General features: G+C 40.0%; 1 protein-coding gene across 1 annotated transcript; it reads right to left on the bottom strand.

The window, feature by feature from the left end:
* Positions 1-8462: 8462 nt before the first annotated feature.
* Positions 8463-11750, bottom strand: LOC112740695 (serine/threonine-protein phosphatase 7 long form homolog). The gene is made up of 3 exons (XM_072216032.1): positions 9993-11750; positions 9823-9910; positions 8463-9728 (listed from the first exon to the last, which is right to left on the bottom strand). The coding sequence occupies exons 1-3, from the start codon at positions 10694-10696 to the stop codon at positions 8463-8465; spliced, it is 2058 nt and encodes a 685-aa protein (XP_072072133.1). The 5' UTR covers positions 10697-11750.
* Between the last annotated feature and the right edge of the window lie 64 nt (positions 11751-11814).

Genomic DNA, 11814 nt, shown 5'->3' with positions numbered 1-11814 from the left:
CTAGAATTATATGAGATTATGAGGTATAGATTAACCACGGACATCCTTGCTTCTTCAGCACACGTCGCCCCTAATTCTTTCTGGTTCGTTCCTAATATATCAACATTCTTTTCTCTTATAGACAAAGTAATCCTTCAAGCACTTCTTGAACTCAGTCATTGTGTCAAACTAACTCCATACCCAACTCAAAGTATATTTCTCCATAGCCATAACCGGTTTTGTGCTTTGGCCATTTGTGTTTATTACCTCCCTCATCATCTGATGAAACAGGAGAGACCAATGCTTCACTCTCATAAACATACTATTTCTCTTCTTCAGAATCAACCTCTTCTATAATGGGCTCAACACTTTTAGTGTGACTTGACCCACTTTTATCTTGTCTAGAACCAGGTTGGGCCTTAGAACCATTAAGCCGAGTATGTTGTCCACCTATATTACCTCTAAACCAACTCCAACATTACCCCTTCTACTAGGATTAAAATTAGGCCTAGCATATTTTTTTCTCTTTCCAGCATACTTCCTTGAATTAGTCTTCTTCTTGTTCGTGTTTACATTCTCAGCAGCCTTCTCATTAGCACCACTGCACCACCCTTTCCATTATCACAATCATCTTTTCCATTAACAACCTTCTTTTTAATAGACGTCCTTAGCTTTCACTCTGTCTTTGTCACTACCAGTGTCACTACTTTTATCATATGCATCTAAAGGAGGATTGTATGCCTTATCCTCGAAACTCCCGTCATCTTCATCAAATGTGAATGAGGAAGAAAAATCATTAACTTGATTGATAACCTGACCTAAATCCTCGTTAACATAGCAAGGATCACCATTTGGGTGTTTAAAGTATAAATTAAAATTCAGACATTCGCTAATAAATTGTTTCTCAAATCATTTATCTCAAAACCTCTCTTAATCACGTGAAATTCAAATTCTAAATTTCAAGCTGTGAATTCTAATCACTACATTATAGCATAATCAGCATATTTTATAAATTTTTTAGTAATTCTTCTAAATTAAAAAAATTTACTAAATCTAAGTTTATTAGAAAAAATTTATGTACCTTTTTATTCAAATACTGCAATATCTTGTTATTATCCTTCCCAAGTCTTTCACTATAGTTAAATACAGATACTACAAAATTAGACATTTCCAACACCAACAAAAGATAAATTTAACAGCAATAACAATAGTTAATACATTTTAAAGTGGTTTCATAATAATACTACTAAGGCATAAAAGCTTAATAACATAATAAGAATACTTTTAATATCATGGACATGTTCTAAATTGATAAAAAAAATCTTCACCTCCGAATATAATTATAAACTATACTCCAAATAGTAAAATGATAAGAGATAGAGGTAGTTAAAGGTTTTATTATTTTCAAACATACGTACAGTCTTATAAATTGTACTGTTCCCTAACAATCTATCTTATTTCTTTATTTATATATTGGGATCTATCCTTGTAGAGCTAATAGGCAGAAAAAGGTATTTGAAGTTCTCTATCTTCACAAAGAATCAGATTATATATAAACTTTGTTAATTTATTAAATTTTCGAGTCCTCAATCTATCGATGAATATATTATTAATGATAACAATGAAAATGGAAGCAACATTACATTTGTTGTAGACTGTCACATAATGAGTTACCAATTTGTTTAAATACTGGTGTTTTTTTGTGATAGCTTGTCTGTTTGTTCCGACATTTGATTCCAATGGCTTAAGCTATGTTCTAATTTAACCATCATGCAAAATTTACATATAAACTATATTTCAAATTATAAGTTTTAAAGCATATTTAATGGGAGAGAGTATGAATAAAAGTATATTCAATTTGATCATATACATATAATAATAAAGAGAGTGAACAACGAAATTATTTTAACAATCAATTCTTCCGTCATGATGTTGTCAAAACGTTATTAATAATTCTGTGAGAACTAACTTCTTCCTCCAAGTGAAGCGTCGTCAACAAATTTTTGGAGAAAAAGAGTTAGGGCTTTTTGTAATTTCAGAGAATAAAAAAAGAGTTGTGATATTAGGATTGAACATTTTATTTTAAATAGAATTGTTAGGAATTGAATTGAATGATCTATTAATTTATCCATTCAGATTGATATTTAATTGATATGTATTTATGGTCAGTTAGCTCTAGAAAAAAATTAACACAGGGTTAATTTATCTAACAGAATTAAAAAATCAGTTATGCTGCACATACAAGTCTTTTTGCCTTACAAGTCATTGGACCAAATTCAATAGAAACTATACTCACCCACAAAAGCGTGTTAACACGCGCATTATGTTTCCAAAGCACTCCTTCACCATTATGAACGACTCTTCTTCTTCTTCTTTCTCGATGAAAACCACAACTGTCATTTTTCTTCGCGTTTCTCCTCCTCCTCCTCTTCTTCCTTCTTCTTCTCCTTCTTCTTTGTGTTTCTCCTTCTTTTTTTTGCGTGTTTCATCTTCATTGTCGTGTTTCTCCTCATTCTTCTTTTGATTTTGCAACATTATGTATTTTTTTCTTCGTTGTTTGATTTTTTCCTCCCTAAAAGAATTATGAGAATATGGAATAAGAAGATGAAGAAGAAGAAGCAGCAGAAGATGAGGAAGAGGAAGAGGAAGTGTTCTGAATTATGCAAAACTTATCAGAATAAAAATACACCCAAATATCTTCGTTTTACACCCAAATTTGCTGCAAATACAGAAATGAGTTATGTTACGTGTACACTAAAATCAACCACCAAAGTCAGCCACCAGTATAAAATACATACTGGAATACAAATATACATTGAAAATAAATTAAAGCACACATGTATTTATACATAAATACATTGGTGGCTAATTTTAATGGATGATTTTACTGTACAAATAGTATTTTTGTACAGAAAAATGTTTCCTCTAATGCTGCATTTTTTTCTTCTTCTTCTTCTTTTCCTTATTTCTTTCTTTCTTTTAGTTAAATGAATATAAGTTCATCCTCTTCCAAGTAATTTTGCAGCATTATGTGTTTCTTCTTCTTCTTTGTTTGATTTTTTTGTTTTTATTCTTGTTAAGGGAGTAAAACAAAAAAAAAAAAACTTGAGAAAGTAAAACAAAAAGGAAAAAATGAATTAAAAAAAAAAGAAGAAGAAGATGGCGATGATGATGAAAAAAAAGAAGCAGCAGAATATGAGGAGAAGGAAGAAGAAGAGTTCTGAATTATGCAGAACTTATCAGAATAAAAATATACCCAAATATTTTCATTTTGCACCCAAATATCTTCGTGTTACACCCAAATATCTTCGTTCTACATCCAAATTTACTGCAAATACAGAAATGGGTTATGTTATGTATACACTAAAATCAACCACCAAAGTCAGCCACTAGTATAAAATATATATTGGAATACAAATATACATTGAAAATAAATTAAAGCACACATGTATTTATACACAAATACATTGGTGGCTGATTTTAGTGGCTGATTTTACTGTACAAATAGTATTTTTGTACAGAAAAATATTTCTTCTAATGCTGCATTTTTTTTTCTTCTTCTTCTTTTTCTTATTTCTTTCTTTCTTTCTTTTAATTTAATGAATGTAAATTTATCCTCTTCCAAATAATTTTGTAACATTATGTGTTTCTTCTTCTTCTTTATTTGATTTTTTTTTTGTTTTTATTCTTATTAAGAGAATAAAATAAGAAGAAACTTGAGAAGGTAAAACAAAACAGAAAAGACGAATAAGAAAAAAAGAAAAAGATGGTCATGATGATGAAAAAAAAAAGAATTAGAAGATGAGGATGGGGAAGAGGAAGAGTTCTGAATTATGCAGAACTTATCAGAATAAAAATACACCAAATATCTTCGTTTTACACCCAAATTTGCTGCAAATACAGAAATGGGTTATGTTACGTGTACACTAAAATTAACCACCAAAATCAGCCACTAGTATAAAATACATACTAGAATACAAATATACATTGATTCTTAATTTCGTTTCCCTTCTTATTTGTGCTTTGAACTCTTGTAGAAAAACTTGCAACCTTCGAATAATCATTGTAAAATTTTGCAGCATCTTCAAGAGTGTTAAAAGTCATCCCAACCTTGGGGACAAACTGATCATCAACACCACAAAAGGACTACAAAATACACTATATTAAAACAAGCATAAATTATAGAATACAAATACAACTATAAAACCATCATAAAAAATAACAAAAATCAGATTCATGAATTATAACTAAACAGAAACTAAAACAATTCAACTAAAAGAATAAGACAATTCACCCTCCGTCAGATGAAAAGTCATAAACTGTAAATACACCCAAATTTTTTTGAAATACACCCAAATATTCCTAGTCTAAACCCGAATGTCTGATATAAAATGGACAAAATTATTTTAATTCTAATGAGAATTAGTACATTAAATTCAATTCAAACAAGGAAGAATAAACAGCAAATATCACAGGCAATGTTCACGCATTATTCAGCTACACAATAAAAAATTACTAACTGGATTCAAATTCATACATAACAAATTTCATTGGATTCAGTTTCAAAATCCACTTTGCTCTAGTTCAACTGACAATTTGAAGTTGAATGATCCATTATTTTCAAAAACGATTTCAGAGCTTGATGTTAAAAAATAATGGAAATTGAGAATAACGAAAAAAGAGAATAGAGAAAGAAAAGCACGTATATGAAGAAAGATAAAGCAGAGAGAAACGCACGTAAACGACGAAGGGGAAGACAGACAAAAACTCACGAAAGAGATTGAAGAGAAAAGGCAAGAAATTCAAAAAAGGAAACGAAATCCTTTCAAAATAGGAAGTTATATATCCGCGCGTTGATTGAGTTAAAAATCTGTTAGAGGCGCGTGAAACATATGTGCATACCAAGCGAATTTGAGTGTAAAATTAATTAGAGGATTTGTAAGATTTGTAGAGCAAAATTACTTGGATATAAAGATTAGGGTAAAAAACCCAAATAAACCAAGGAGACTTCCAAAATACCCAAATCCGCCAAAACAAAAATCTACACGTGAATCCACCAGGACGAATTATTATGTAATTCGAATCAATAAGATTCGAATTATGCTCTCAAGTAATTCGAATTGATATAATTCGAATTATGTGCATGCAACGAGTTAAAGTAATTCGAATCAATATGATTCGAATTACTATGAAGGAGACAAAATGAAGCAATTCGAAACAATTCGTTTCGAATTATAATAAAGGAATTCGAGTTTAGTTAATTCGAATTACTAGGTTAGCTTGTGATACAACATAATTCGAAACAAATCGTTTCGAATTATAATTAAGGAATTCGAGTTTAGTTAATTCGAATTACTAGGTTAGCTTGTGATACAACATAATTCGAAACTTGTTTCGAATTATATATACATAGCACGAACCAGAGCTGTATATATATGCTGTGAACTCATGATGCTCTCAACAAAGAGGGGAGATGGCTAGTGAGGAGAGTTTCCTAGTGCTGGTACATTATAGAGGGTCGATTAAGAGAAAAACTCGGTCCGGCGTGAAGTTCACTGATAAGGATCCCCTATGTATTATCGTGACGCCAACAACCACCTACGATGCTCTTGTTAGCTGTGTGCTGGATAAGCTTGGTCTTGAAGGAGTTAAAAGGGTCAAGAAGTTTTTCTACCGCATTCCAACAGCGGTACTCCATGACACCGTGAAGTTTGATTGTTCCACAATCGGTAGTAACGAGGACTTGCAGGTTATGTTTCTTTGTCGTAGGCAGTTTCCCGAGGTAAGGACACCGGAGTTGTTGGCTAAGTTGGTTGATGTGGTATCTAGCTCGGGTGGTTCAAACCGGAATGCCAATACTATAGCCGCGGTTGCCGGCTCGAGCTCGAGACCTGCTGTTGCTTCGTCCTCTGCTCCTGTGTATGAGCCATCGATGCAGCCTGTTGCGTCCCCTTCGTTTGCCGTCGATCTGGGCGGGAATGTTGGAGACGAGGTTCGGCATGGGGAACATATTCCCACCGAGGTACATTGTCCCACACCGGCTGGTGTTGGTGATGGTTTGTTTGATGATCCAGAAGACGATGACGTGGAGCCGGATATGATCGCTGATGAAAGCGGCGATGATGTTGGAACTACTGTTCCGAGAAGGGCTACAGGTGGATCTAGTTCTGGCACACAGCAGTATCCACCCCATTTTTCCTCATTGGATCTGGATGCCATGCGGCAGGACGAAAATGCTCTGCAGCCCTCAGGATTTGGCGCTAGAGATACCGAGGGGTCTGCCGGTATGAACGAGTTTCAGGTTGGCCAACAATTTCAGGATAAAGATGAGGCGCTGTTGAATGTGAAGACGTACAGTATCCGCCGAGGGGTCCAGTACAAGGTCGTTGAGTCTGACTATCGCAGGTATGTGGGAAAGTGTTCTGAGTTTGGGAATGGGTGCACATGGCTGATTCGGTTGAGTCTCCGACAGCGGAAGGGTATCTGGGAAGTGAAGCGATACAACGGACCGCATACATGTCTCGCCAGCTCCATCTCCAGCGACCATAGGAGTCTGGACTACCATGTGATATCCACCTTCATTATGCCGATGGTTAGGGCTGATGCATCTGTGAACATCAAGGTGCTTCAAAATGCCACGGCCGCACACTTTGGGTTCAGGCCAACGTACAGGAGGGTATGGATGGTGAAGCAGAAGGCCGTTGCCGTCATATATGGGGACTGGGACGAGTCGTACAATGAGCTCCCTAGGTGGGTTTTAGGAGTTCAGCTGACGATGCCTGTCACTGTAGCCGTCCTCAGGACTTGCCCTGTTCGAGTTGGGGGACAGGTTGACGAGTCTCAGGTTTATTTTCATAGGCTGTTCTGGACTTTCCCCCCTTGTATCCAGGCATTCCGTCATTGCAAGCCTTTGGTGAGTATTGATGGCACCCATCTATATGGGAAGTATGGGGGAACATTGCTAGTCGCCATTGCACAGGACGGAAACTCGAACATCCTCCCCGTGGCATTTGCACTAGTCGAGGGTGAGAATGCTGAGTCATGGTCTTTCTTTCTTTCCCACCTCCGTGAGCACGTGACACCTCAGCCGGGTCTGTTAGTTATTTCAGATAGGCATAACGGCATCAAGGCAGCCCTCGAGGCTCCGGATGGGGGATGGCTACCCCCAGCTGCGTACCGGGCGTTCTGCATTCGACACGTTGCATCGAATTTTGCCTTGACGTTCAAGGGAAAAGATGCCCGGAGGCTTCTTGTTAACGCCGCATATGCCAAGACCGAAGTGGAGTTCGACTACTGGTTTGACATTCTGCGCTCTGAGAATCCGGCAATGTGTGACTGGGCGAACCGAATCGAGTATTCGTTGTGGACACAGTACTGTGATGAGGGTCGGAGATTCGGGCACATGACGACCAATATTTCGGAATGTGTCAACTCAATCCTGAAGGGGGTAAGAAACCTCCCTGTTTGCTCGCTGGTGAAGGCCACATACGGAAGGCTAGCTGAGCTATTTGTCCGTAAGGGTAGGGAGGCCGAGGCTCAGATGGGTACTGGACAACAATTCAGTCAATACCTAGTAAAGTGTATCGAGGCCAACCTGAAGACAGCCAGGTGCTTCACGGTGACTGTTTACGACAGGGATAACTCGGAATACACCGTTGCTGAGACGACTCCGACAGGTTCATTCTCCCTTGGTACGTACAGGGTCTCATTAGGGTCTAAGACTTGTGATTGTGGATACTTCCAAGCACTTCATTTTCCCTGTCCGCACGCACTGGCATGCTGTGCTTATTCACGACTTACATGGCAGCCCTACGTCCACGAGGTCTATCGCCTTAGTTCCGTTTTCGGTGTTTATCAGATGGGATTTACACCTCCCATTCCAGAGGGTTTCTGGCCACCTTATGCCGGGCCAACCGTTATACCGGATCCGAATATGAGGCGTGCGCGGGAGGGTCGTCCTAGATCCACAAGAATCCGCACCAATATGGATGAAGCAGATCCGAACCGGCCAAAGAGATGTAGCCTCTGCAGGCAGCCAGGTCACACCAGGCGTAGTTGTCCACAAGGTGCAGGCCCCAGCGGGACTGCTGGAAATCAATAGGAGATTTGTTAATCTATTAGCATTTGTCTTCTACTTCAGTTAGCAACCATTGTGCTCCGTTGTACTAAGTTGTTTCCTATTAGTAATGAAACTTGTTATTCGTGCCAAATATTTCTGCTGAATATGTTTTAAATGATTGAAATTAATATCTAAAACAAACAACATAACCTCAAGGGATGACTCATAATGAATGACATAACATCAAACTATATATCATAACAGAAAAGTAGAAGACAACATAGTAAATGACATAACAAAACATCAAAGTACATACCATAACATCAAATAACATAACAACAACGTACATACCATAACAATGATAACCAACCAATAAGGTACACAATATAAATATAAGAACATGACATACACCACTATCCATAAATCATCTAAATAGGTGCGATCCAGTGCCGCAACGGCGTGGCAACCGTGTTCGGAAACTCCTCCGTATAAGTGGCTCCTCATCCTCAATCGACTCGTCGCTGTCATCCGGAACTGGCTGTCTAGGGGTCACAGGCGCAACATGCACGGGTCTGGATGATGACGGGCCGGCAACTGAATGTGACCCAATAGTCTGGGCCGATGCTGGGGTCCCACCCATGGCAAAAGGATGCGCAGGAGCTACCGTGGTAGGCTCGTTCAGATCTACATCCAGGGGTGCCTGTGTCCCTGTCGTCTGAACCCGTCCGGCTGCAGCCTCATCCTCCTGCATGATGGTCCGGATATCATCAAGGAAATGCGGTCCACCAAACTCGGCCACAATGCCATCACTAGCAAGCAAGTCTCCAAACATCGAGCCCGGACTCACCCATGGAGTACTCTCTTGAAGGGTATGATCATCACCGGGAACACCTACGAAGTAATCTCCAAGACCTCCACCACCAACCCCAGCATCAGTGTGAGTCGTGGGATCTCCCATACCAGATCCACGCGACCCACCCTCATGACCGCCCTGATGGGCCCTATCAACCCCCGCAACATCACCTCCCCTAGGCATCTGGGCACCCTCTCTAGCAGCACCCACCCTCCTCCTGCCTCCACGACCACGAACTCTCCCCCCACCCCTAACTGGATGGTCGACGTCATCCATAGCAAGATCCACCCCGTTCCACTCACGCTGGCTACGACGTGTCCCAACTCGTGCTCTCCGCTCAATACGACGTCTGTCAGGAACATCCTCGACCCGGTCCATATCTGGAAGTCGACCTGCACCCCTCTGCGTCGCCTCATCTAGAATAGGAATACCTCTCGGATCCCCCAATAACATCTCCGGCGACAAAAACCTCTTTCCGTGCTGATACCACCATGTCAAGAAATCATGTGACGGACCGGGGTCGGGCACGATGTCAAACTGTAGAATGTGCTCCGCACGCTCCTGCCAGTGAAGATGCCACTCAGCGTAATGTGCCGGGAACCAATGGTCACCTCCTCTCCCGTCCTTCGACATCAAGAAGTTGATGTTTAAGGCGGGAGACGGTGTGGGCTGAACGCCGCCAAACTGAGGTAAAACTCTATCAACCTGATGCCACTCCACAACCGCAAAATAAATCAGGGAGGTCCTGCACCGCCATAACATCGTATGCCGAGGCTCCAAGACCTCCGGATGGACAACCTGGATGACGTCGAGTGCGCTATAGGGCATCCATATGAACTGGAAAAATAAAAATTCAAACGTTCGTACACTTATGTTTGACAATATAAACTGAAACAATGACTTCAGATACACATATGTTCTGTATACTTACCTGCCGAGGCTGTAACAAGTCGATCTTCAGGCGAGCCATCTGTACCCGAGGTCCCTTGTTGCTAATCCCAGGATTGTAACCAGACCATCTGCGTACGAGAAACATTAAAATTGGTTGCATAATCGAAAATAAATACAAGAAGAATATATAGTACAAAACAAAAACGGTACCTCGAGGCAAGGGGCCAGCTAATCTCATCATACCCAGATGGTCTAAGAGTGGGAAACCTCCAGAATATCCAAGACTGTAGTAACTGTAAAGGGCCAGCTAACTTCACCACATGTCTGTTGGCGACTCGGCACATGCACCTGTACAACCATGCAAGTGCCGCCGACCCCCAACTGTAGCGACCCATCTCCTCAAGCCGAGCAACATAAGGTAGCCATCTGATGTGTATACGATTGCCGGACTTGTCGGCAAAGAGCTGCGTGCCCAATAACATCATGATATAGGCCCGGGCAAAGCGCCTAACTGTCTCCTCATCAGCCCCGTCTGGACACTCTGCAAATGTCTCCTGAAACCAGGTGCAGTTGACTGCGAATTTCTGCACCTGGTTCTCGGGAGGTAAAACACTGAGCAACTCATGGAACCACTGCCAAGCAGGTCTCCCACCCTCAATGTAAAGGTGGAAGTCTGTCAGGCAACCACTAACGTAATCTCCGTCGACTGGCAACCCCAGCTGGTATGCGACGTCCTGAAGCGTGATGGTGCACTCTCCGAACGGCATGTGGAAGGTGTGCGTCTCAGGCCGCCACCTCTCGACGAATGCGCTGACTAGGGGCTCGTCTAGTCGGAACCATCTGTCATTCAGTCTCGCAAGATGGTACAATCCGGCCATCTGCAAGTACGGAACATACCTCTCATCAAGACGCATCCCCTGCTGCCGCCTAACGCTGGATATGCAACGACGAGGCTGGCCAATTCATAAACCGCATAATTAGAACAGATGCACAACCCACTAACATATACAATATGTTTCATAAGGAACCAGAATATAAATCGTGATGAGTAAAAGATATATGAAACAAACGACCAACATTTTATACACAAACCGCTCACTCAAACCACGTGCAAATACCATTAACAAAAACAGATGCATGTTCACATTTATCATAAATCACTACCGTTAACCGCTAAACCGCTTACTTAAACCGTTAACACTAAAATAAACCCCATAAAAAACCATTAACAAAACCCACTACCATACACCACCAACTCAAACCACCCCCCCTAAACCGCTAACCATCACTAAAACCACTATCCAAAACAATTAGCACAAACCGCTTACAAAAAACAATTTCAAATACCACTAACAAAAACCACTCGCCTAAACCGCTTGCTTTAACCGCTAACACTAAAATAAACCGCTATAAAAAACCATTAACAAAAAACCACTAGCCTACACCACTATCCTAAACCACTATCCTAAACCACTAACAGTAACATAAACCATTATCAAAAACTATTAACAAATACCGTTATCATAAACCGCTTTCATAAACCACTAACCTCGTCGTTGATCACACCGGCGATATGAGCAACTCCATCCAAACGATAAAGCCTTCCCGGATCGTCCCCCATCGACAAAAAAACCCGCTCTGGTCTTACTCGTACGAAAGGTTGGTCTTTTTCTCTGGGATTTGGTGGGGTTGGAGAAAGAGAAACTGATTCGAATGAACTTGGTTCGAACTCCTTTTTATAGCCGAAACCCTTGTAATTCGAATCAACTTGATTCGAATTACTATGCAAATCAATTTTCACCTAATTCGAATCAACTAGATTCGAACCTCTCTAAAGTAAACTTCTCCTAGTAATTCGAATTAACTAAATTCGAAATAGGTAAGTTTAATTCGAAACGTATTGTTTCGAATTACATGATTTTTTGCATCCATATAATTCGAATCATATCAATTCGAATTACGTTAATTTGTTGCATGGAGATAATTCGAATTATATCACTTCGAATTACATGAGAGTATAATTCGAATCTTA

The sequence above is a fragment of the Arachis hypogaea genome, chromosome 14, assembly GCF_003086295.3.
Source record: "Arachis hypogaea cultivar Tifrunner chromosome 14, arahy.Tifrunner.gnm2.J5K5, whole genome shotgun sequence".
NCBI classification, from domain to species: Eukaryota; Viridiplantae; Streptophyta; class Magnoliopsida; order Fabales; family Fabaceae; genus Arachis; species Arachis hypogaea.
Note: the sequence above shows the minus strand (reverse complement) of the source record. Positions and strands in the feature narration are given on the sequence as shown.

What these genes read in the sequence shown, in the direction of transcription:
- LOC112740695 (XM_072216032.1), bottom strand. Translation starts at nt 10,696, where the DNA reads ATGCGTCTTGATGAGAGGTATGTTCCGTACTTGCAGATGGCCGGATTG. An exon ending in AGCTGGCCCCTTGCCTCGAG is followed by an intron (nt 9,911 to 9,992) that starts GTACCGTTTTTG and finishes TCTCGTACGCAG; the next exon opens with ATGGTCTGGTTACAATCCTG. An exon ending in ACTTGTTACAGCCTCGGCAG is followed by an intron (nt 9,729 to 9,822) that starts GTAAGTATACAG and finishes TTATTTTTCCAG; the next exon opens with TTCATATGGATGCCCTATAG.